At 40.9% G+C, this 26,541-nt stretch overlaps 1 protein-coding gene across 5 annotated transcripts in view; it reads left to right on the top strand.

Annotated features, from left to right (window-relative positions):
• The window catches only part of OXNAD1 (oxidoreductase NAD binding domain containing 1), a 38,334-nt gene extending 12,578 nt beyond the window's left edge, over positions 1-25,756 (top strand). For all 5 annotated transcript variants that reach the window (XM_073333552.1, XM_073333548.1, XM_073333550.1 and 2 more), the window contains exons 4-8: positions 2,516-2,622; positions 8,217-8,358; positions 15,565-15,807; positions 24,474-24,582; positions 25,342-25,756. In XM_073333552.1, the coding sequence (XP_073189653.1) occupies positions 2,516-2,622; positions 8,217-8,358; positions 15,565-15,807; positions 24,474-24,582; positions 25,342-25,496 (756 nt within the window). In that variant the 3' untranslated portion in view covers positions 25,497-25,756. The remainder of the gene's footprint in view (positions 1-2,515; positions 2,623-8,216; positions 8,359-15,564; positions 15,808-24,473; positions 24,583-25,341) is intronic.
• Positions 25,757-26,541: the final 785 nt, after the last annotated feature.

The following is a 26,541-nucleotide window of genomic DNA, read 5'->3' as shown; positions in this document are numbered from 1 at the left end:
AACCAGTGTGACTGCATTTCCTGTTTAATATTGTCTATTAAAGTGGAAAAGAAAAGTACACTACTCTAATTTTGTTTTAAGTTGGCAAGTGTTCTGTTTTTTTACTGGACAGTAGACATGTTCAAATGTTATTTTATGGAGAAATTCATTTCCTGTCATGTGTTTTAAATCAGAGCAAGACTGGTTAAAGTTTCATTTGTTAAATTATTTGATCTCGTACAGATGAGAAATGGCACAATCATGTGTTATAGGAAACATCAGACTGGGAGAGCTATTGCAGTAGATGGCATTAAACATTTTTAAAATGCTTTACAGCCTAGGACATAGACTGGCCTATTTACTAAACTAGTTATAGTAATTCTGTTTTGCTGAATTTTCAACAATAACTAAAAAGTCTGTGGGGGAAGGAGGATGGACAGGTATCATGCAAGTTAGCTGTTAATATTATAAAACAAGAATTGTATGTTTTGATACACATTGCTGACAGTCTGTTTGTATCCCTGTATTATTGAACATTAGTATGATTGATTGTTTTATCCTGTAGATCCGGTTTCTGAAATTGTATGGAGGGCTGGTTAGGGGAGGCTGTGCCTCCCCACACAGTCAGGTGTGGGCCAGCCCCTGCCCCCATCCAACCCCCCCTGTTCCCTGTCTTCTGATGGCCCCCCTGGAACCCCTGCCCCATCCAACCCCCCCCTCCTTCCTGACTGCTGCCCCCATTCAACCCCCCTTGTTCCCCGCCCTCTGACCACCCTGACCCCTATCCACACCCCCGACCACCACTCCGAACTCCCCTGCCCTCTGTCCAACCCTCCTGCCCCCTTACCAGTAAGGGTTCAGCATTCAGGAACATCTTAAGGCTGCCCTCCCTGGGACCCTTTCTACCACCCACTTTGTTTTCCAAGTTTTGCTCTCTGTTGTGAAAAGGTAATAGAAAAAGAGTCTAGCAGATCAGCTCATCTTCTCTAAGAGTTGGCTTGTGTAGTACCCCTCACAGGAGCTGGCAGGGTAGCCTTCTCTCTGCCTTGTAAACAGCTCTCACCTTCTGAGCTGTTCGGCTTCCTTTTAAGCTCCACCTTAATTTGGAGCATGCTCTGCAGCTGCGGCTGGGCTGGGTCATCAGAGCACAGAATTGCTCTTTAACCCCTTCAGCTCTTGTATGAGGTTTCCCATCACACAGAGAAAAAGTTTGGGAACCACTGGTGGTAGCCCCAAATTCACCAAAGATCACCTAACATCCAATTTAGCAAGCACAGTAATAGTCCCATGAAAACTGATGGAACAAGTACCTTGCTGAGTCAGGGCCATAGTGACTGTTTATAGTAGTTCCATTTTAGAGATTTTTGGATATCTGCAAAGAGTCTTTATTTTGAAGATTACGATTTCCACTGTCATTCAGTTCACACTATTTGCGGTGTGTGAATGTTGTACATTATAGATGTTCAGTAAAAATAGCCAGATGGGGATAATGTTGCACGTTTGTATCTAGATCAGGGATGGGCAAATTTTTTGGCCTGAGGGCCACATTGGGGTTCCGAAACTGTATGGAGGGCCGGGTAGGGAAGGCTGTGCCTCCCCAAATAGCCTGGCCCCTGCCCCCTATCTGCCCCCTCCCACTTCCTACCCCCAACTGCCCCCCTCAGAACACCCGACCCATCCAACCGCCCTTGTCCCCTGACCGCCCCCTCCCGGGACTCCTGCCACTAACCGCCACTCTCGAAACCCATCCCCTATCCAACCCCCCCAGTCGCCTGTCTTACCCGACCCCTATCCACACCCCCGCCCCCTGACAGGCCCCTCAGGACTCCCATAACTATCCAACCACCCCCTGCTCCTTATCCCCCGTCTGCCCCTTATCCAATCCCCCCACTCCCTACCACCTTACCATGCCATTCAGAGCATCAGGACTGGCATCCGCGCCGCCTGGCTGGAGCCAGCCACACTGCTGTGCAGTCTAGAGCACTGGGGCAGGCCGGCGGCTCTCGCAGCCACACTTCACGGCAGGAGCTCGCAACCCCACCACCCACAGTGCTGGCTGCACGGCGAGCTGAGGCTGCAGAGAAGGGGGAACAGTAGGGGAGGGGCTGGGGGCAAGCCTCCCTGGCCAGGAGCTCAAGGGCCGAGCAGGAGGGTCCCGTGGGCCGGATGTGGCTGGCTGCCCGCAGTTTGCCCACCTCTGATCTAGATTTATCTTACTTTTGTTTTAAGAGGTAACCAATAATCTAGAATGTATATAGTTACATTATTTTAATCCAGATTAAATTGAATTTTATACACAGGTTTAGATTAACCCTGATTAAAATTACCAAAAAATCTTGGAGTTGTAGTATACATTTAATGAGGTGTGGTTTTCTGTGTGATTCAATTATTATTTTGCCACTGTGGTGGATACTTCATAATGTTTTAAAATTATGAAATGCTATAGTTAATGACGCATAACTTCCACGGACGGTCTCGAGCACATTTGCTGAAAATGACACCACTGTAATATAATGATTCATTCTTATTTCTCTAGGTTATATCTCCAGCAAAAGTGTGTGGCATCACCAATGAATCTGAAACAGTTAAAAGACTTCGCTTGGCTGTCACAAATAAGGATTTTACTTTTAAAGCAGGACAGTGGTAAGACTTCTCCCTGATTTTGTGGTGGGAAAATTGCTTACAGAAAACCCAGGATGATGAAGTGATAAAAGGAAGATACTGGGATAATGCATCTCCATTATATTTATATAACATACTATTTTAGTCATAAATGATATATAAAACAGCTGATAAATTCAACCTCATAATTGTAAACTGTTTTATTAAATACATCCATATTTTCATACAAATAGAAAAAAATAAAAATTAATATTTGCCAGTTTTCATTTTCATTCCTTCAGTGATGACCTATGGTTTATATCCATTAACTTTTTGCTAAATGAACATCTTTACACACTACTTGTATTCCATTACTCTAGCTGCACAGTGGAGCAGAGACTGAGTGCTGCAAATTTGAAAGTTAATTTTAATTTGGTTTTACAGTTTTCTAATTAAAAAACCCCAAAAAGTAATGTTGACCTTTGTCCCCCTAACGTTAGATCTGCTGGGTTAGTTTGGGTAGGCATATACTTGAAAACAAACTCAATTCACTGCTTAGGCCATTCTATGGATTAACTGTTGTGACACTTCCCAGGGATACCCAGGGCTTTATGGCTCCTTGCTACCACCTGTCTTTATCATGAAGAATCCTTGTCTGTGACTTTTGGGGGTCAGCTCCCCAATTCCACTGGCCATGAGCAACACAAGTACTCCCCTCTAAGCCTTACAAGTCCTGTAGTTACTCTACAAGTAGTAATTAGCACACACTAATCCTCTAGCCCTCTAATCATTTCACTGGAGTGACCAGCCCCTCGTTCGCTGGTTGCTTGCAGTGTTCACAGATTTGCTTCTTCCAAAGAAACAGTACATCCCAGTTTACCAATTCCACCTCAGATTGCTGCTCTACTGAACATGGAGCTCTTAGATATATTTATGGTGAAATCAGGAATAAGTTTCTTTAACAAAGCATGGAGATTCAAAGTAATAGCAAATAGAAGTATTGGAAACAAAAATGGTTACATATAAAATAAAACTATAACACGCATGCTAGACCCTAAACATAATTAACAAGATATTTCATGTCTTATTAAGCTTTGCTCACCCAAAAATCCTTGCAGCGATTTATAGCTAGGCTGGCTGTGATCCTCCTTTTACGAGATAAGCATGCTGTCAGCTTGCCTTCTTGGTGAAGGACCTGGGGGTTTGCTTGCATCCAATATATAACAGACCCATCCTTTTTATTTATTCATAAACCAGAGCACCCCTCACCTAGGTGTTTGTTGCCTCCTGGGAATTCACTCTCTTGTAGATTTTGTACGCTCTTAGTTAGCGTGTGGCTCAGACGGTAAATAGGCATCTATTGTGAGGTATACAACACACAGATGACCAGACAAGGACATAGGTGTCTGTTACCTCCTGCCTGAATGGAACATTTCTGCGTTATGTCACCTGCCTTAATTCAAGACCTCAAGAATGTAATTTTTAGTATAGATATATAACTCCTTAAATATTACTTTGTGTACATTTTGCGCTGAGTATGATGACCAGTGGGTGAACTATTATGCATACATCTGACGGATACCTGTAAAAACCTATGCACCGCCTGTACCCTCTGGCAGTTGGCACCAAGCAGTCCCTGGGTTACAATTGCTATTTAAACAATGTTACGGTTTTAGGAGTGTTAGAATTTTTCAGGATCAGGTAGAATTTCATGTTTCAACTCAAATACTATTTTGTAGGATAAGTTATAATCTGGACCTCTCACTCTTGACAGTGAGAGACAAGGTGGATGAAGTAATATCTTTTATTGGACCAAGTTCTGTTGGTGACAGAGAGAAGCTTTCAGGCTTACACAGAGCTCTTCTTCATTTCCCAGATCTGAAGAGGAGCTCTGTGTAAACTCGAAAGCTTCTCTCTATCACCAGCAGAAGGTGGTCCAATAAAAGATATTACCTCACCCACCTTGTCTCTCTGATATCCTGGGAGCAACACTGCAAACAACTCTTCACAGTGGTCCTTTAACTTTTTTTTTTTAAACTTCCTGTTGGCTTAGTCCAGCTGGAAACTGCTTTTTCTGGAATCAAAGTTTAACTGCTAGGGTGTTAACAGCATGTGCTACCAGTGTAGTCTTAATATCCAGACTTTTACATTTAGAACCAGAAAAACAAGATGTTGATTGCAGTAATTTTTGTTTGTGGAGCAATTTGTTGCAGTTTTTGCACATGTGGAGTGACGCATATTAAATTCTTGCTTGCCAGTTCTTCGAAAAACACATTTAACCATCAAAAATGTTTTAGCAATTATCACTCTGAAAAATGAAAGCTTTAATTATAATTACTCTTTTCATATTTTTTTTCCTTGAAAGTATTCTAAGGCTGTTTTTTGGCATGGCAACTTCTCTGTACTGGAAGCTATAAACTGAGGTCATGTTTTCTGAGGAACAGTGCCAAGAATCAACAATTTCCTGAATAGAAAACCCTAACATGTCCAGTGACATGTGATAGTGAGATGCCAGAGCTAAAGTTTGTCTTCACAGCATAAACACAAAAAATGCAGCTTTCATAATCTTGGTTTACATAAGCAAAAAAAGTTGATTTGTTGTCCCAGGATATAATAGACTTTTGTTGTCTATCAAGTTACAAGTAATAATTAAAATAAACAAGAAGAGATTTATTACTGTAATAAGGCATTTTGAATGTGACAGATTGTGCATGCATATGTTTGTTTGTAAGTATCATGAAGGACAAAGGACCAGTAACTTTGAACTCATCTTAATACTTCTAACTTCTTATTCCAGCAACTGTTGGATATTTATCTCTTTTCTGAATCTTTGACTTCAAAAAAACTTTTAAGAGACAAAGGAGGATATGTGACTGAGACATACCTAAAAGTTTACAAATTCTCTTTCCTCTTTTTAAATGCAGCATCTTCCCTTATCTTGGCTTCCCCTTGTTGGATATATATATATATTTCTAGAATTACTCCACTTAAACCATCACCAGTAGTGTATTACTTTGGAAGTCCTCCCATGTCTTCTCATACACTGTTAAAGTAAGGCAAGCCTTCAGAAGCAGCAGTCAGTTTAAGATGATATACTACAACATAGTACGTAGCCTACTAAAACATCTGCTGTCCGGAGTGAGCTAAGTTTAAAAAATTATGTATTTTTGTTTTAAACTACACACTTGCATAAATACTGTTTTAGAAGGTAAAATCTTTACTTAAAAGTCATGCTTTTTAATAATTTTTGAATTTAATGTGATCTCAAACAGGGTTTTAAGAAACTAATAATTTCTGCTGTCCATAACCAGAATACTTACTTTGGCATGATTGTGGACCATGATTTGTGGTTTAAGTGCCCTCCATCCTAGTCTGAGCATTCCAGTTTATTCCTTTCCTGGAGACAGTGGTACAGAGCTTTAGTATCCTCAGTTGAGGTGTTCTTTGGTATAGTAAGTATTACAGCACAGAATTGGATCATCTTTACTCAACTTCCCAGTCTAATTACTTTAGAGCCTGTTTACCAGAAGTGCTCAGTACCGACAGCTCCATTTGAAGGCAATGGGAGCAGCAGGCACTGAGGACATCTGAAATTCAGGCCCTTAATTTCTCTAGATTAGGCAGTCTCCTCAGGCCTCCTGTTCTGTAAAACAATGTTTCTCAGCCTTTTCAGGTAGGCAACCCAAAAAATGATGACCGTATATTTACTATAAAAGAGTAAAAAATGTATTAATGATAAGCCTATGTAACGTGTGTGTGTGTGTGTGTTTGAGAGATTGATGAAAAATACTTCTCTCTGAAGGGCAAGGGTGTGCTGTGAGTGGATATGAAAGATTTTCTGTGCTTTAGATAATAAAATTGTCAGTGCCTTGCCCCACCTGCCGTTTTATAATCTCTTTTGGGATCACAACCCACCAGTTGAAAACACTGCTCAAAAACACCCATGCAATAGAAGTTAAACCACACTATTGCCATCCTCATTTAACTAGCCAACTTAACTCATTGTGCATTATCTGGGGCTATTAAAGAAGCTGACAGACATAATTTTGATCAGAACTGAATATTTACAGCATTTTGTGCGGGGTGTCATCTCAGGCCTTAATTGACTAATCAGTCATTCTCCCATATTTAGCAGTCATTACCACTGTGCTCAGTTCACAAAGGGAGCAGCCCAACTGACTTTAACATAAAGTTTATAATAAGAGTCCAAATTTTGGTGTTTGCAGCAGAGAAGTGGGAATATTATTGATTACTTGAATATTAAGGCAGCTCTCTTTAGGAGTTTGAAAAGCACCAATAGAAGATTCCAAGTTAAGACCCTGATTTTCAAAGATGATGGAACACCACAACTCCCATTGACCTTGGTTGATGCTCATCACATCTGAAAATTACCCCTAGTTTTCTGAAGTTATTTAAACTGAACTATGAGTATCTGTCTTTCATTTGTGAGTGCAGCTGGATGAAAATGGAAGACAAAGAATTGTAATGTTGTTGAGCATTGAATTTGACTTTTAGCTGCTCTGAAAGTAACATGACCTTATTTTTCAATACGATGTGAAACACATTTACTAAGACTCCAAATTTTTTTAGTAGGCTTCTTATATTTTATGATATATTGTTGTTCTATAGCTTTATTAGTATCATTTGGGAATGATCCACATGCACAGAGAGAACCCCTGATGGCAAAGGCTTGTCTTGTAACTTGCCAGCCACTGATATACCTAGCATTCTATAACATGTTAATTTCTGAACTTTAAGTTCTTAAGCATGTGTTTTAAATTTAGTTTAGACCAACACACATTATAAAAATGCTTCTTGTACATTATCAAAATGTTGTATGTCACTAGAGGGTGCTGCAGTTTAGCATGTGAAGCACTATCACTTATTTTAGTAGCTTTCATTTTTTGACATTTAAAAATAAATAGGTATGTAAAGAATTTTTTACAGTCCTTTTTCTTACTCTCAGAAGAATGTATGTGTATGCCATTAAAATCTGTTTTCCTAAATTAGTTTTCCAATCCCTTTCCCAGTAAGGTACAATAGTTTGAAAATGAAAGGGAGTATCTGTGGTGCTGAAAATGGTGGAAACTGAGTCATCTGGCTGGACTATATTGACTTTTTAAATACATAGCTAGACTTAAGTAAATGACTAATACTTAAATGACTAATAGTATTAGTAAATGACTAATACTTTTATACATTGCACTTAAGCCTCAAGAACAACCTAGAAATGTGCCAGTATAATACAGATGTAATTTACTTTCTGGCAATCTGGAAATAAAAAGAAATAATCCTGTCCCTTTACATTCATAGGGGAAAAGAATTCTGATTTGATGGCATTACTCAAGCTGTGTGTTCGGATGCCAAATGCTTCTTATTATTAAGCTAGTAAAAACAAGTGGTTACTCAACTTTGTAAAAAAGTTTTGTTCAGTTATTTTGTTATCAAAACATACAAATACAAAAACTGCTAGTGCACTATCTCTGTTGGGTTCTGAACCTTATAGAAATCAAAATGCACACGTTTTGGTAAACACAGAGTAGCTGAGATCAAGCCAACCGCTTTGTGTTGAAGGAAACTTGGCGAACATTCTCTCACATTGTTTTTAAAGTTCCTTTTATTTAATTGTTTCTTAGGGTAGATTTCTTTATCCCTGAAGTTGCCGTAGTTGGTGGATTCTCAATATGTTCCAGCCCTGGTCTACTGGAACAAGAGAGAGTATTGGAACTGGCAGTAAAACATACTGTACATCCTCCTGCTCACTGGATTCACACTCAGGTAAACGATATTTGCAGATGATTACACACTGAACAAGTCATTTTTCACTTAGAACTTGATTCTGTCCCGTTGAAGTCAGTAGAAAAACTCCTATTGACTTCAGTGAGTAGGGTATGGGCCCTTATTAATACACAATTTCTAAGCATCTCATTTAATTGGCCCTAACTTTCATCATGAATAAAATAATCTGCTTTGTAAGAGGCCGTGAAATAACGTAATTCGTGTGTGGTAACCTGAGTCTAAAATTGTGATCTTCTAACTTGTTGGTGCCTCTCTTCTGAATCTGGCTCTTAGATACAGCTTTGTTATATTACATAGATATATCTAACATCCTGTATTTGTAGAACTTTCCAGCAATCATGTCTAACTGAAGGGTCACAGTTAGTAAGTTTAAATGTTTATACAGTTACAAATGGTTGACAGACAAAAATCTTGTTATAAAAGGGACCCTTATGTCAGTAATAAATAATTAGTAAAGCAACACAATACTTCAGAGCTGACAAAATCCCAATACTCTGGATTACACTTTGAGACAATTTAAAGCCTCTTTTTGTTTGTTTTTTTTCGTTTTTGGTCATGCCAAGAGTGGTCTGATTCTTTTCTCCCCTGCTGTTTTGTGATGGGTGGTACTTGAGGCCTTGGAGCATTTTTTACATTCTACATTTTTACATACATTCTCCTATTTACCACAGTTTAATTGTGGTCACGAGATTTCCTTCCACGCTGTTGCTCTTTCGTTCAGATATCATTCCTCCTACTTACTATCCTATGCCTGTCGTCCATAGTTCTCTAAGTATGGCTCCAAGGTCTAGGCTAACAGAGTCTTCCAAGGTTACAGCAATTGCTGCTCTGTTTATTGACCAGAAGAGTCACAGTAAAAATCAAGCAGTGAGAATCCCCAGGTTGATCCTAACCCAGCAGTTACCATGTGACCTTGCACTGCACTTCTGCTGCTGTTAAATCAGGTTAGTTTCATGCATCACTGGACTTCAAAAGAAATGACTTGTTTTGAAAGGCTATGTAGAAAATGTAGGACCAATGTCACTGGCTACACACTTAATGATAGGAAACATCCCTGTATACTATTCCTTTGGTGTTGCTCAGTACGTACTACTGAAAGCCTAACTTAATTTTCCATTTCTGAGGCATCTCTGAAGCTGTTATCCCTCCTTAACACTGCTGTTGAATTTTTTAGGTGAATTCACAGGAAAATACTCAGTTCACATGTAAACTAGTTCAAACGCTGATGCTGTAGAAGAATCCTCAGGATATGAGCTGAGTTTTCTATTAAGCAAGTGCTTTATTTCTGTAATGAGGGAAGGGGAAGGAAAAAATTTAATGACCTCTTTGGATCTTGTGACATTTATTTGGTAGAGAAGCCGTGAGATTTAATTAATTAAGGTTAACTTGTAATGCATTTTGAGATTCCAGGATATAGGACACTTTAGAAATGCTAAATATTATTTGTCTTATTTACTTATTGCACCTGATTTTTTCAAATTGATTTTTTCATATTTAACTTTTAATACCTTATTTATAATATATTTCATCTGCACATTTCTAGTACACTTTATAATCTTAACAACTTCAAGAAGATACACTTCTGTGGATGAAGTTGTAGTGTAGTTTTTTTGCTTTTGATCCATCTTCTTTTTCTCTCTGCCTAAGCCATTTCAATGCAATGCTTGCAATTTTAGTAGAATATGCTAATTCTATGCTACAGGGTGATGCTTCCCCACCAAATCATCCCAGAATTAATAGTCTTCACTCACATGGTGACTCTTAATAATAAGCTTCTTCTCTAATGTGGTTCCATTAGTAGAGATGCCTAGGTGTGTCTTGCTCATCTGTCAGTCAGGTTATTCCATTGGTCCCTGAACTGCACAGGGGGCTGCTGGTGTAAAAAACAGTTGCCTAAGTCAGAGCCACGCCCCACCCTGAGGCCTGACTGTGCTCATTCTACAAGAGGCCAAGGTGGTGAGGGATACAAAGTGGACAGGGATGGGCACTTTTGTCTCTTCCTGTTTTATTTTCTGGGAGAAAGTCTGTCTTCCCCTATTCCAAGTGGTACTTGACCTCTTCTGAGGCCTGGAAGAAAGAAGGTGCCTCTGTGAGGCATGGAAGAATTGAAAGAGCCTGCCAGTGTGTTGGGAAAAGGAGGAGGAATTGGGCTCAGAAATAACACATACGGATTGTCTAATACCACTTGACTGACAGATAAGAGGAATTTACTCATTTGTCCACATTACACAGTGCAATTAGCAAGGAAAGAAACATTTTGGGCTTTAGGGTGATGATGGTAGCCACTGAAGATGCAGCACACCAATACGTGATATTAGCTGGCATGATATGACTTTCGAAGACCAATCCTTACTGATGATAAATCCGACTCCTCCAACATTTCTAGCACCATCTCCCTTTCCGAGCCTCACAGCGCTTCCATCCTTCCAGTTGACTTCCAACTCCTTCTTTCGTCAGGTTTCGCAGACACCGAGGGTATCGCATCTTATCCTTTTCTTCTTCTCCATCAGATGGTTTAACGTTTCCTCCCTTGCCAGTGACCTACAATTGTAAGAGTACACAGCAAGGGTTGTCCTTTTCCATGTTGGCCTAGCACCTGACATTTTTAGCAACCTCTCATTGCTCAATTTTTCCTCCACCACTGTAAAACAGTTCAATGATGCGCAGGGAACTAAGACCCATTTACTCATGTTGTTTTAGCCATTAACGTCAAGCCATACCACTGGCTAGGCGGGCAGGCATGCATACCTCCTCAAGCTTAGCTAGCCTTCAACCTCTAAGGAGAATGAAAAGCGCTCTTTCCTCTGAGAGAGCAATCCCCCTCCCTGGATTGGATAGTCCGAAACCTTTGTAGCATGGTTAGACCTACCAGGGCATATGCCCCGCTACCATAGCTGTCAGACGGCCAGGGTCACAGCTGCACCACGATGAGGTGGTGAGGTAGGATTTTGCAGTGGCTTTTGCATCTTCAGATGGAGTCAAAAGCGACCCTCAAGGTCATCCAGGCCTACAGTTCCACAAGTGCAGGTGAGGACGAAGAAGTGGAAGAATTCTACCGAGAGCTCGAAAGAGCCCTTGCGCAAAAGTTCACTTACACTGTCACGATGGGAGATTTCAATGCCAAGGTCGGGCGAGGGAAAGCTGGCGAAGAGTTCATAGGGAGATATGGCAGTGGCGAAAGGAATGAAAGAGGAGAGAGCCTGGTAGCGATGGCAGAAACGAAAGAACTGTACGTGTCAAACACCTGGTAGAAAAAGAAGACCGCAAGAAGGTGGACATGGATCGCACCAAACGCGAAGAGCAAGAATGAAATTGACTATATTTTAGTCAATAAAAGGCGCATCGTTCAAGATGTCTCTGTGGTGCAGCCTTTCAACACTGGCAGTGACCATCACCTGCTTAGAGTGAAGTTGATTTTCGACAAAGCAGTGGAAAAGCAGGTATAACAGATGGCAAACGAGAAACAGTGGCTGAAGACATTTGATGAAGCAAAGCTAAAGAAAGCGATTTCTGGGTTTGACTGGAGCCAGATGGAAAAGTGCGAGGAGAACTATAGTATCTTTGCTGACAAGCTGAGATGTTGCATAAAAGCAGCTGAAATTGAAAAGCTGAAGAAGGCGAAGAGAAGACTCTCGAATGAAACAAAAAGCTTGTTGGAGAAGTGGAGAAATGTGAAAAGGAGCTCTGATAATAACCTCAAGTACTCCATCCATTCTGTGCAAGCTTATATGTCAAAAACTGAAGGACAACTTTGAGAACTTCCGAAAAGAAAAGCTCCTCAAAACAGCTGACTCATGCAAGAGCCTCAGGTCATGCAAGCAGGAATTGATGCAATATAGATTGAGCGTAACAGCATTGAAGAGCAAGGACGGAGAGACGGTAATTGACAGACCAGGGATGGAGGAGGTCTGCAAGGACTTCTCTACAGAACTGTTCAAATCAAGAATCGACGTCCCTCTCCCAATGCTCCAAGAGTCAGAAGAACGCATCCCCCCAGTAATAGTCAGCGAAGTCCGAAGCCCACTACACCAGATGAAGAAGGGAAAAGCTCCAGGCAAAGATGGAATAATGTCAGAAATGATTTCTGCAGGAGGCAAAACGCTTTGGAAGGCCCTCACTTTAAGATTTAGTCGATATCTTGGAGAAGGAAAGATAACATCAAACTGGAAGGAGTCGAATACCATCTTGCTGCACAAGAAGGGCGATTAAGAAAATCTTTACTACTACTACTCTGTATACCTGCTCTCTCACATCTACAAGCTCTTTACAAAGAAGAACAGTCTCTCACAGAGTCTGGATGAACAACAGCCGAGAGAGCAGGCAGGGTTTTGAAGAAATTTCAGCATGATTGACCATATATTTACCCTTAGGCAGCTCCTAGAAAGAGCGAGGGAATACAGACTCCCGCTGTCCATTGCTTTCGTCGACTATGAAAAGGCCTTTGATAGCGTCGAGTTTAACGCAATATTAAAGGCACTCGCAGAGCAGGGCATTAACATGCAGTACATCAGTTTGTTGAAGGAAGCAAATACTGGATGTACAACAGACATTACTCTCCTCAAAACTCTCCTCCGCATCCCAATCGAGAAAGGCATAAAGCAAGAAGATATGATTTCACCGAAACTATTCACTGCCTGCCTCGAAATGGTTATGAATAAGATCAGTTGGAGGAGTGGTGTCAACATAAACAGAAAACGATTATCCCATCTCAGATTAGTGGACGACATCGTACTAATTGCCGAAAGCACCAACCAACTGCAGAGCATGCTACGAAGACTTGACAAGAAAAGCAGTCAGGTCAGCCTGAAAATGAACCGCTGAAAAACGAAATACATGCGATCAGACATCTTACGAAAGCCCGAATAACGGTAAGAGGAGAAGAAATCGACAAAAATGGTACAGTACATATATTTGGGCTAAGAAGTTAATATGCGCCAAGACCTGAACGGAGATCTCTCACGAAGGATTTGGGCAGGATGGTGTGCGTTTAATTCCATCAAAGACATCCCCAAAGGAAAAATCGACAAGACCACACATACAAATATCTTCAGTTCAACAGTGCTGCCAGCCATGCTGTATGGCAGTGAAACGTGGGCACTGACGAAGAGAGAATAGCAGCTGTCTGTAGCTGAAAGGGCAATGGAACAAGCTATGTTGGGAATTTCCCTTCTGGATCACATCCCAAATGAAATGATCAGAGAACACAGAGGTGTGAAAGGTATTGTTGTGGAAAGCAAACATAACAAGATGCGATGGGTGGGCCACACAGCACGGCTCACGAACAATAGGTGGACCACAATCATTGCTGAGTGGTACCTGCGAGAACAGAAAAGACGACCCGGTTGGCTTCCAAGAAGATGGGAAGATTACATTGTTAAACGTTTTGGATGAATGTGGAGAAGAAAGGGAAGAGCGCAAGAAGAATGGCAGACGTGTTGTGATCAGCGCAGTCTTAATGACAGCTGAAAACCAATTGATCCAGGTGATGGTAGTCACCTTTATGGGCCTCCTGCTTCCTTACAATCCTAGTTGTATGTAACACTCTGCTTCAAAGGATCTTTCCTCATCTTGGTACAGGTAGTCTTTTGGGGCATGGACCTTTACTTAATATATGCCTGTCGCTGATGGAAATCTACTCTTCATAGACGTGACTGACACAATGTCACTTAACTCTAAGCCCAAGATTCGCCTTTTTGATTTTGCATTTACTTCTTGGTTTGTAAAGCACTTAAGACAGTAATTTCTCCGTCTGTTGGAGCCTGACAAGTGACTAGCTTAATCTTCAGGTTCACTTCATAAATGGTTTTGTAGTAGTAGCATCCCACCAAAATGACAAATAAGGGTCAGTCTTTTAGCCTCCTGCCTCAACATTTTCTTTTTAGTTTTTTCTCACCTTAACATGAAGTGATTTGGCCTCGTCTGTTTCAATTGCTATTTCCTGATAGTAGAAGCGACTTTCTGGAGGCAGCACTTTTTGTCTGTGACTGATGAATTGCTGTTCCTGGAAGATTTTTTTCCCCTTTTCTTGTATTTTTACCTCTCCTTTTTTTGTTTGTCCCTCTTTCCTGTTCTTCCCCATCTGCGTGGTCTAGAGTGAGAACATACGATTCTGATCAGGAGTTCTGTCTTCTGTTCCTGGTACTGCTGCTAACTCGTGACCTTGGACAACTTGCTTAATTTCTCTATCTCCATTTCCCCCTTCATGCAAGGGTGTCAGTCTGAAATTGAAAAAGCTTTCTCATATTCCAAGAGAACATTATCCCAGTGTCAGAGTAGCAGCCGTGTTAGTCTGTATTCACAAAAAGAAAAGGAGTACTTGTGGCACCTTAGAGACTAACAAATTTATTTGAATATAATCTTTCGTGAGCTACGAGTTGTAGCTCACGAAAGCTTATGCTCAAATAAATTTGTTAGCCTCTAAGGTGCCACAAGTACTCCTTTTTCTTTTTATTATCCCAGTGTGATATACTTAAGGCAGTTTCACTTTTCCATGTAATAAACTTTCTTTGCAGAGTTGCTCCCAGAAACTACCTCTATTCATATGTGGCTGGAATTTTGATTTTGTGGGGGAAAGGGTTACCATGTGATTTTTGTAGTAGTTTAATAAAGCAGATAGAAATATCACTATAAGAGAAGTTTCTTTTAGGAGGTTCTCTCCTTTTTTTGGAGTGGCAGTGGGGAAGACTGTCCTTTTAGGTCCACAAAACTGCAACATGACTTCCTCCTGTAGCCTGACTCCTTTCCCCTTAGCGGAGCCTTTCTGAGAATAAGGGCCCTGGACTTAATGGGAATCTCAGACTTTAACCTTGGATCTTCACAACAACACACATTTTCATTGTGAAAAAATCCTAACATAAATCACTCCTTAGTGTGAAATATCCTGCATCAGCCCTCATGGGGGAATGTCATCAGTCCTTCTTTATCAGGGCAGTGCCTTGGCCTGAAGGCAAAAAACAGGCCCCTTTAGGGCACTCAACCAACTGACTTCAGATAACTGGGTTGATTTTGAGTGTGTGTTTTTAAAATACTTGGGCTTCCCCTCACGGGTAAAATATGTAAAAACTAACATTGATTATCTTATTCTGAAGCCCAGCTTGTCTTATGATTTAGTGATGAATGACAACTTGTATTTTGTCCATTGCTTTTAGTTAAAGTTAAAATATTATCTTTTTTTTCTGCCCCTAGTGCTCCCTTGACTCAGTAGTGGCTCTGCGAGTGGGAGGCAATTTCTTCTTTGATCCTCAACCTGCTGACTCCCCTGTAAACCTTGTGCTGATTGCAGGGGGAGTAGGAATCAACCCATTGTTTTCCATACTGCTACATGTAGCAGATTTTCATAGAAATCAAGAGAGTGAAGAAAATGGGTATAAAATGGGAACAGTGAAGCTGTACTATAGTGCAAAAAACACAAATGAACTCTTATTTAAGGTAGGTAAAAGGAAAGAGGTTTTTTTTAATTGTTTTTTCTTTTCAGAAGGCTTATTGTTCAGTTTGTTTGTATTAATGTAGTGAGGAGGAGTGCTACTCATAGACCAGGCCCCTCTTGCGCTAAGTGCTCTAGAAACACAGAACAAAAAAAACTGTCCCTGCCTCAAGAAGCTTGCATATCTTTTTTCCTGCTCCCATTGACTTCTGTGGTGCAGAATCAGGCCCTGTATGTGTAAATGTTCTGCCTTTCCCCCCTTGTTGCTATTTTTATTGAACTTAAATACCTTTGATTTGCTTTCTGTTTGCGAACATCTGACCTTATGATCCAGTGTAATGGTTGCCAAAGAGACAATTGAAAGTTAGTCACAGGGTTGTCAAGTCGATCTATAAAACCAGTTTGTCAAGGTTCCTCCCCCACTCTGAACTCTAGGGTACAGATGTGGGGACCTGCATGAAAAACCTCCTAAGCTTATCTTTACCAGCTTAGGTCAAAACTTCCCCAAGGTACAAAATATTACCCCTTGGACAGGCCGCTACCACCACCAAACTAATACTGGTTACTGGGGAAGAGCTGTTTGGACGCGTCCTTCCCCCCAAAATACTTCCCAAAACCTTGCACCCCACTTCCTGGACAAGGTTTGGTAAAAAGCCTCACCAATTTGCCTAGGTGACTACAGACCCAGACCCTTGGATCTTAAGAACAATGAACAATCCTCCCAACACTTGCACCCCCCCTTTCCTGGGAAATGTTGGATAAAAAGCCTCACCAATTTGCATAGGTGACCACAAACCCAAACCCTTGGATCTGAGAACAATGAAAAAGCATTCAGTGTTTTACAAGAAGACTTTTAATAAAAAATAGAAGTAAATAGAAATAAAGAAATCCCCCCTGTAAAATCAGGATGGTATATATCTTACAGGGTAATTAGATTCAAAAACATAGAGAACCCCTCTAGGCAAAACCTTAAGTTACAAAAAAGATACACAGACAGAAATAGTTATTCTATTCAGCACAATTCTTTTCTCAGCCATTTAAAGAAATCATAATCTAACACATACCTAGCTAGATTACTTACTAAAAGTTCTAAGACTCCATTCCTGTTCTGTCCCCGGCCAAGACGACTACAGACAGACACACAAACCCTTTGTTTCTCTCCCTCCTCCCAGCTTTTGAAAGTATCTTGTCTCCTCATTGGTCATTTTGGTCAGGTGCCAGCGAGGTTACCTTTAGCTTCTTAACCCTTTACAGGTGAGAGGAGCTTTCCCCTGGCCAGGAGGGATTTCAAAGGGGTTTACCCTTCCCTTTATATTTATGACACAGTTCTACTGGAAAATGTCTTCTGAAAAATTCTTGCTAAAATTACGTACAGGCCCATACATGTTCGTGTATCTTCAAGGTGCCCACATTTGCAAAAATTGCAGAGTCAGGAAGCAACATCAGTACATGCGGGGGAACTTCTAAACTAATATAGGCTTGTGGCATTAACCACAGTTGCAGTTGAAGCACAAACGTTTCCAAAATAAGCCTTTCAAATTTCTAGTCAAAAAGCTGTGATTCTTGTACAGATCTAGACAAATTACCTCCTCAAAGACAATTAGCCAATTTTTCAAAAGTTGCATCTTATTTTTGATGCCTCTATTTCTGAGTACTCTTCTTAAGACACTGATTTATCATTCCTGATAATCAGACCTTTGGTATTTAAAGCTGAGTATATGAAACTAGAGACCACTCTTGAAAACAAATTGTATAGTTACACTGATGGAATTTCAATGAAGCTTGATTCAGCTTTTTTCCGATTATGTGATTCACATTCTTGGCTTGTACAATAAGAATTTATCAAACTGATCAAAATGTTGCTCCAAAACATTTTTGCTCCATGTAAACCATAACTGAATATTGAAGTATTACACCCTGTTGAATATATCTGTACACATCGAATGGCTGAACATATTTATTGGTATTGTTTCAAAAGATTTGGTGAATGTAGTGCTGCTGACTGTTGTTGGATTGATAGCCCCGCAGATTGATGTCCTTTCCCCACAGAACAGCAGCATGTGTTATGCAGCATTATTTTTCAGCATGCAGAAGAGGTACAGGTGAAGTGTGAAGTGCAAGTTTGTCAACAGTATCCCGCAAATGTGTGTCAGAATTCTGGTCCAGAGATTAAAGGGTTATTTGGTCTCCCTGTTCATTTGGTTCTTGCCCTCCCAACAGAGGTAGCAGCAGTTCTCCTCTGCTTTTTTGTGATGTGAACATATGCACTAGGACAGGTGGGAGGGCCACATCGGAGTATAAAAATTGCATGGCGGGCCATGAATACTCACAAAATTGGGGGGTTGGGGTGCAAGAGGGGGTGAGGGCTCCGGCCGTGGGTGCAGGCTCTGGGGTGGGGCAGGGGGTGGAGGGTGGAAGGGCTCCAGCTGGGAGTGCAGGCTCTGGGGTGGGGCTGGGATTGAGGGGTTTGGAGGGCAGGAGGGGGATCAGGACTAAGGCAGGGGGTTGGGCCCGGGATGGAAGAGGGGGCTCAGGTGCAGGTGCAGGTGCACCTCCCATCAGGCTCTGGGAGGTGCTTACCTCAAGCAGCTCCTGGAAGCAGCAGCATGTCCCCCCTCTCGCTCCTATGAAGAGGCACGACCAGGCGGATCTGTGTGCTGCTCCATCTGCACGCGCCACCCTCGCAGCTACCAGAAGCAGCGGCATGCCCCCCTACAGCTCCTACGTGGAGGAGTGGCGCCGGCCATGTGGCTCTGCGTGCTTCCCCGTCTGCAGGTACCTCCCTTGCAGCTCCCATTCGCCGTGGTTCCTGGCCAGTGGGAGCTGCAGGGGTGGTATTTGAGGCGGGGGCAATGTGTGTAGGAGCTGGAGTGGGGACATGCCACTGCTTCCAAGATCTGCGCAGCAAGACCCTGACCCCACTCCCCGGCGAGAGCTTGACGGCCAGATTAAAAGGCCTGATGGGCTGGATGTGGCCCACGGGCCGTAGTTTGCCCACTCCTGCACTTGGAAGTGGAGTAAATTATACATGGGCCACTAAACAGCTGTCATATAGTCATGGCTTGTTCATTACAGAACTGGGCTGGATTTAGTGACCTCATGGTGAAAAGTTCTCATTAACAATCTACTCATTGCTATTATTTTTAATGTATCAATACTATTTCAACCAATGGAAGGAAACTTTTTCAGAGGTATAGTGTATTTTTATCTGTATGCTCTGCCTTACTGATGTACCCTGTATTTTTTTTTTTTACTGTACTATTGTTGACCTGCTATGTCAGACATGCCAACCCTCCCTTATTTTTGGTAATCTCTTGATTTTTTTTACATGTAATTATGAAATTACTATGTCAGCCTTAAATCTTTCAATTTTTCAAGTGTGCACACACGCATATATATATATTTTTTTAAATGTATGCCTGTCACTAACCACCACTCAGGTCCTACGAATATAGCAAATAGTATTGTGGCTGCTGTGGCACATGCCCAGACTGCACAGTGAGGGTCTGATAAGAGGCAAGCCATGATGGTTTAGAATGGGTTGGGGCACTGCTGAATTAACCGCTCAAACCACAGGCTGTGTGTTGGGCTCTAGCTGCCCCGTGTATACCCTGCTGGACTACGTTAATGTGCTGTATATACCTAGAGCATGCCAGGAGGGGCCGCCTGCAGCCGTGAGAGCACAACATGCAGCCTGTGCTGTGGCCCTACAGATAGTCACTGCAGCTTGTCTTCCATTAAACCCTTACCAGGGAGTCTGTAGGGGAAGAGAAGCCAGAGGGGTTGGAGGAGGCAATGACAGTAAGAGTAGGAGAGAGGGAACGTGACAGAGGAGAGAGAAGAGGAGGATCATCATCCTGGGAAGGAGGTCCAGGGCGAGGACTGACCAAGATAATTGAGGCTCTAAGTGGCATAGGCGGGCAGCTTTCCGCTTCCCTCTGCCTGCCTTTGACCATAGACATGGAAGGGATGGGGGAGGTCCTGGTTTCTTTAGGGGGAAGGGAAGGGAAGGGAGGTGGGAAGAGGTCCAAGCAACTTCCCTAATTTTTTTCCATAAACATCTCTAAAAGTCTCAGAGCAAAGTTGGCATCTCTGTTATGTTTTGATTATATCTGGATGTAATAAGCTGAATCTATAACATTTTTAAATGTAACCAAATTAAAAATAACATAAATTTCACACCCAGAAATGTCAAGAGACTGAGAATTTTCTTGCATAATTTGAAAACACAAAAAGTCACTTTTTTTTTTTTGCATGAAATTTTGCATATGTGAATTTCAAATAGCTGGGTTTGATCAAATTTATACTCAAGAGTTTTGACAAAATTAAGTAGAGATGGTAGCACAAGGCTGGGAATAACGCTTTCTTACATCAATGGGGTGCCAAGGCTAAAAAATATTAGCAATTATGAGGTGCTCAGAATTTGCTAATGCTAGGTGTGTAAGTACCGATATAGATTTTCTTCAAACAACATTTTTTTAAGTTGCTTCTGTTTCCTAACTCAAAAATGTGAAAACACAAGTTAATTGGGGGAAAAAGCTGTTAGTTCTGTGTTTTTGCCAGCCCTAGTTTTGATCAACCATCATGTTGGTGCTACATCTCATAATACTGTGTTCGTTGTTTAGTAGAGTAGAGTCCTTGTGATAATACTTTGCCATCATCTCAATGTTTGTGTGACAGTTTAAGAATTGAGTAGTACAGCACTTGGATGTAGGGTCGCTGATAATACTGTTAATGTCCAATCAGCACAGCTTCCATAAGGGAAAATTGTCTCTCTCTAATGAGTTAGGTTTCTCTGAAGAACTCAGTGGCTTTTGGTCATAAAGGATTGAAGAAAATAAATACTAGGTAAAGGGCAAAGATCTGTGTGGATCTGAAAAATGGCTGATCAGTGTGATCTGCTCCTCTGAATGTGGATAAGTAAATGGGTTGAATGCCTGAGGCTGGGGTCACTACTGGGTTTGGTTTAATATATTAATGACTTGGAGGAAGTAGACAGTGAATGGGTGAAAACTTCAGGTGAAACAATATTTTGGTTTGCAAAGACTGAAGTTTAGGAAATTATCACATTAGGGGATTGAGTAGCAAGATGGCTGAGGTTAACCAAGGTAAAATGCAAGGTGAAGCCTGTTAGTATAACATTGTCTAAAGTGCTCATATCTGCCGGTAGACTCTGACTTCTGTTATTCTCCTGAGTGAAAAAAAGAGAGTCAATCTGTGTTGGTCAGTGAAGGTATCTATCCATTGCATAGCCAAATTAGAATAAAATAATTTCTTGCATATGAAATGAGTAAAATAATGCAGAAGCTGTTGTGACATTTGGCAATGATTTGCCCTCATCTAATGAAATGTCTGCATGTTTGATCACAGCACTTTAATGATATAGTTACAAAGGCAAGGAAGATGGCTATAAGAATGTCAGGGCTACTTGTATCCAGTGATTCTATAGTGGGGTTGTTTAGTGTCTCAGGGACAGGAGTTAGGGACTTAATATATTAAACTATGCAAAGAACTGATGAGTCTCTCTTCTTAGTTACTAAAACCCTGTTGCATAGTATGAGATGACGCTATGAAATTAAAAGACAGGCTATTTAGATATAAAAGGTAATGTTTCTTACAGTGTCTGTAAGAAAAAAAAAAATCTGGAAACTGTATGATGCTTGCAGCAAGTCCTCTGTTTGTCATGCTATTTAGATTACAAGGTCTTTGGGATGCAGACCATCTCTCACAGTGGGTCTGTATAGTGCCTAACAGAAAGGGGCCCCTTATTGGGGCCTATAGACTTCATTGTAATACAAACAATAAGCAATACATTGAAGGGGGGAAGTGGGTAATTACATCATCCTTGTTTCTCAGTTGTGCTAGGCAAGTCAAAATTAATCAAACCTTATGCATCCAGTTGAAAGGTAGATTGTCTGCAGGACACAGTAAAAAATTTTCCTTCTACACGCAGTATTGCATAATTAAGCCAGATGCATCCTGCGGGGCAGAGAAGATGTTTGCTTCCACTAAAGCATCTAATGTTCTTTGCTGCTGGGGGCAGAACAACACACTTGCATCAATAGCTTCATTCAGTAGAACAATTACTAATGTTCCTGTGTGTTTTATAAATAAATATATACCATTTTAATGGGGGTGGGGGTGTCCATACGTTCTAGAAAATCTACCTCTGCAATTTTGTGAGAGCATAGCCTTTGTATTTGAACATTTTTGCAAGAGAACAGAGTGTGATAATGAGATGTGACTAGAGATTGCATTGCCATATTTGAATGATTTATTATGCATGTTCTTTCTTCATGATCTCTTGAAATTTAGCATTCCGAATATGTATGAAAATGCTTTGATAAATTGGTACACCAGGATGGGGCACACATGATCATGGCTTGGTGCTCCTTGTTATCATGAGACAACTCCATAGTAAACTCCCCAGGAAACCTTTAGTGCTTCAGCAAGGATACAGAGGACCCTTTTACCCCCAAGAAAAATACTTGTGAAGTAGACCTTCCTTTCTGTCACCTTGTCAAGTTACAATAAATCATTGCTCTGACAGTTACTCTTTTGCATGCTCTTAAGCAACTTCATAGGCAGTTACTGTTGCTTAACTCTTTGAAAATGTAGCTCTATGGTATATTACCCACTATATACATTATGCCATATTAATGTAGTTCCTGCCAGTCTCTGCTTAAATAGCTGTCTCAAGTTTCTTTAAATGTGAACGTGACTGTTTTTCCCTTCCCACCTCCCAGTCACTATGTGAAGGGAGATCTTTTCCCCAGTGGGGAATCTCATTGTCCAGCTGCCATATCTGTTTTGTACATTAGTTGTCAGTTGGCAGATTCAGCCAGACAGAATAAAGAAAACCACCTCTGGCGCAAGGATGCTGGGGAAGCACTGCCTTTCTCTGCACCAGTTTTTGTCCCTGAGGTTTGTGTAGAATCATGGCCTGCACTCCTTGAGAGTGAATGTATAGGCAATACATGTACAAGTAAGGGGGAAGTCTGTGAATCTGCTTGGGAACCTGCTTAGCCAGGTCCTGATGTCTCCAATCTTTGGGAGAAGATTTGTCTCAAAAGTACCACAGAACACTGCACAGTTCCATATTATTGCTAACTTCCGTTCTGAAGATATGCAGGGAAGTAAAAATGGGTCCGTATGAGGGGTATTGGCAGAGCTGTTTGCAGAATTGTCTGCCTGTATGCCTTATTCTATTTGAAGTCCTCTTACTTTCATGAACACTGAAGTTCACCCCCAAAATTAAAAACAAGTCTTCAAAGTGAGTTCAAGAACTTCTCTATATACCTCTCTGTATATACACTGCAGTCAGTCTCGTTCTTATTGACTGGGAGACCCATGACAGTTTGCTCATACTAGTGGGTAAACAAACAAATGATAAAACAATCCAGGATACTATCACAGAATAGTTTGGTTTTACTTCATAATAATCTAGCAAATATACTAGAATATACTTTCTTTAAAATGAATTTGTAGAGCACTACCAATGCCTTTTATAGTTATGAAAGCCCTAAGTAGCTTAGAATCTAGATCGGGGTGGGCAAACTACAGCCCGGGGGCTGGATCTGGATTGCCGGCAGTTTTAAGCCGGCCTTGGAGCTCCCACTGGGGAGTGGGGTCTGGGGCTTGCCGCACTCCAGCTGGGGAGCAGGATTGGAGGGTGCTCCACGCTGCTTTCGGAAACGTAGGAGCCAAAGTGGGGACATAGCTGCTGCTTCTGGGAGCTGCTTGAGGTAAGCATTGCCTGGAGCCTGCACCCCGAGCCTCTCCCCGCACTCCAACCTCCTACCCCAGCCCTGATCCCCCTCTTACCCTCTGAATCCCTCGGTCCCAGCCCGGAGAGCCCTCCCCCTTCCCGCACCTTGAACTCTTCATTTCTGGCCCCACCCTGGAGTCTGCACCCCCAACCCCAATTTTGTGAGCATTCATGGCCCACCAAACAATTTCTATTCCAAGATGTGGCCCTTGGTCCAAAAGGTTTTCCCACCCCTGATCTAGATAGTAACTGATGAAGTCGTAGTTGTGAGACCTCATTACAGCACTTGTCTAGTACGTTTTCACTGAGGCTTGGCATGAGGCCACTGGGGTTTTGGTGAGAATGATCACATTTGTGGATTACAGAATTGAGAATTAGTGAGTTTCTACTCAGAGTATTAATAGGATTAAAATTTATCCTGTAGGTGGTTTTAATTTTTTTAAAAATAGGCCAGTAACATTACCAAGTGAAGGTGGTTCCAGGCTTGGACCTAAAGCACTGAAATGTACAACTTGTTCATTTTAAAGTAAAAACATCAGGTTTCTGGAAGGTGGAGAGAGGAAATGGGGACCACTTTGCCTTTTTTGACAGCTTCACAGCTGCAAGAGGAGAAGCCACAAAAGAGCGGAAATAGTTATAAGATGCAAGTGTGGATTAATTACAAACAGTTGCAGAAATGGAGAAAAACATCAGGAATATAATTGGTTGCATATTCAGATTCCAGATAAAGAAGTCCTTAAAGTTCTGGCTTGTTAAAACTCAAACCATCAAATTCTTAAATAGAGAGTATGATGTGCAGAATCTTAGTAGATAGTACAATCAACCATGTTCTGGGATTCTGTGTACACATCTGCTTTGATTTAATAGACTCTGTGGTATGACCAAGTATGTTTAACATTCCAGAATAATATCTTTGGTTTGATGAACGAATTTCCTGGAAAGATCACATGCAGTTTCCATGTTACCCAACAGAGTTCACAAATCTGTGAAGAACTTCAGCCGTATATCACTGGTACGTACTTTGTTGATGCCTAGAGATGTTAAAGTAATTGATTCAGTGGGAGTTATGACTTTAGTGTTGTTCAGCCTATACTTTTAGAGAGGTTTGATGTGCATAATATAATGCTTTACAATATCTAAAAAATTATCATACAAAATGGGTAGGAGCCCAGTGGAGAATGGGAAAATTTGTACATGAGAAACATGAATGATTTAATTTTATGTACTTTTTGGTCCTCTGAATTATCTCAGGAGTGCTTGCACAAGTTCTGTGTTACACTTATGGCTGAATTGCTTCTACTTGCTGTTAATTCTTATTTACATTTCATACCCAGTCCACTCCCCTGTGTGTTCAACACTTATATTTACTTTGCTTAAAGCTGAAATGACAAAGCAGGATAAATCCATGGCCTTTAAGGTGTCCTTGGCATAGAGAGAGAGATCTATTCTCAACGAAATATGGGATATTTTAGTTTTACAGTATTGTGTTACTCTTAATGGTAGTTGAAGAACTAATGTCCTGTAAATTGACACTGTATTTTCTTAAACACTGATCTACGCTTTCAGCTTACTAAGTGGTTTTGGATGCCTCTGTGTGGGTGTGGTTTCCTAATTTGAGCAACCTTAAACAGGCCTGATTTTCAGAGAACCAGTGTCAAAATGCCAGAATCACTACTCCATGTTAGATATTTATACAGTCAAAAGGCAGTGACCTAAAGTTTCTATCTTCATATGAATTTCTGTTCTTAACTACGTATGTTCTCTTTGGTAGAGGGAAGAATATCTGAAAAGGAACTAGAAAAACATGTGTCTAAGGATACTTTATGGTACATCTGTGGTCCACCTCCAATGATAGAATCTATATCCAAACTACTAGAAAACTTTGGTGTTTCTACAGACTGCATTTACTTTGAAAAGTGGTGGTAGCAACAGCTACTTAGCGGAAAATAAAAACTGAAAACTAATCTATGTATTTTGATAGATAAAAAGTGCCTGAAATGCACAGAAGATGGACTCTACTATGACCTCACTGACTGCAAGATTTCACTTTAGGCACATGAAATCTTCTTGTATCTAGTATCAATTCTTAAATTATCCTATAATGCACTCTGATTTGGGTCATTATTGTTTTATTGCTTTTGAAAAAAAGCATAATGTATTTTATATTAAAGACATGAGCCATTTGATTTTTGTATTTCACTCATTTGCTATTGATTGATTTGTGTAGTACTTTTTTTTTGTTAATTAGGCAGCTTTTTAAACATTCAAATACTATTTTCATTACAATTATAACTTGCAATTAACTAAATGTGTAAAAATGACCAGATGTAGTCTGTAATGTTTTAATTCAGACCCTAATTTTGTAAGCTAAGCAAGGCCAGACTGGGTCACTAGTTGGTGAGGGTCTCATCTCCCAGCTTTGCAGATATTGACAATACCAATATTGGCACAATTCCTAGAGTCCTATTTAGATACCGCAGCCTGATAAGGGTGCTGTTTTCCTGAGACAGCTCTTCTTCGAATGAGATTTAAAATAGTTCTTGACCACTTCCAGGTATTAAAGATCTTATAATTATATTCAAAAGACTTGAGCAGTCTCACCTTTTCTTGGGCTAATTCTAAATTACATTCTGCTTACCTAAACTTTCTTTTATTTAATGGGCTAATTTACCCATTCACTTTCTGTTGTACAAGGGAAAAACCCATTTAGAAGGACTTCTGTATGCCACTGCCAACTGTGTTGGTGGTAAGTTAAATGATCATTATACTCTGGTATGAGTATAGTTTGTAATTATGTGAAACGTTTTGAGGCCAACAAAGTGCTAAATAAATTGCATAATACAGTAGAATGTCAGAGTTATGAACTGATCAGTCAACCACACACCTCATTTGGAACCAGAAGAATCAAGCAGCAGCAGAGACAAAAGAGTGCCAAATACAGTACAGTACTGTGTTAAATGTAATTACTAAA

Source organism: Lepidochelys kempii, chromosome 2 (genome assembly GCF_965140265.1).
Source record: "Lepidochelys kempii isolate rLepKem1 chromosome 2, rLepKem1.hap2, whole genome shotgun sequence".
Lineage (NCBI taxonomy): Eukaryota > Metazoa > Chordata > Testudines > Cheloniidae > Lepidochelys > Lepidochelys kempii.
The sequence above is the reverse complement of the archived record's forward strand: the minus strand, read 5'-3'. Positions and strand labels throughout refer to the sequence as shown.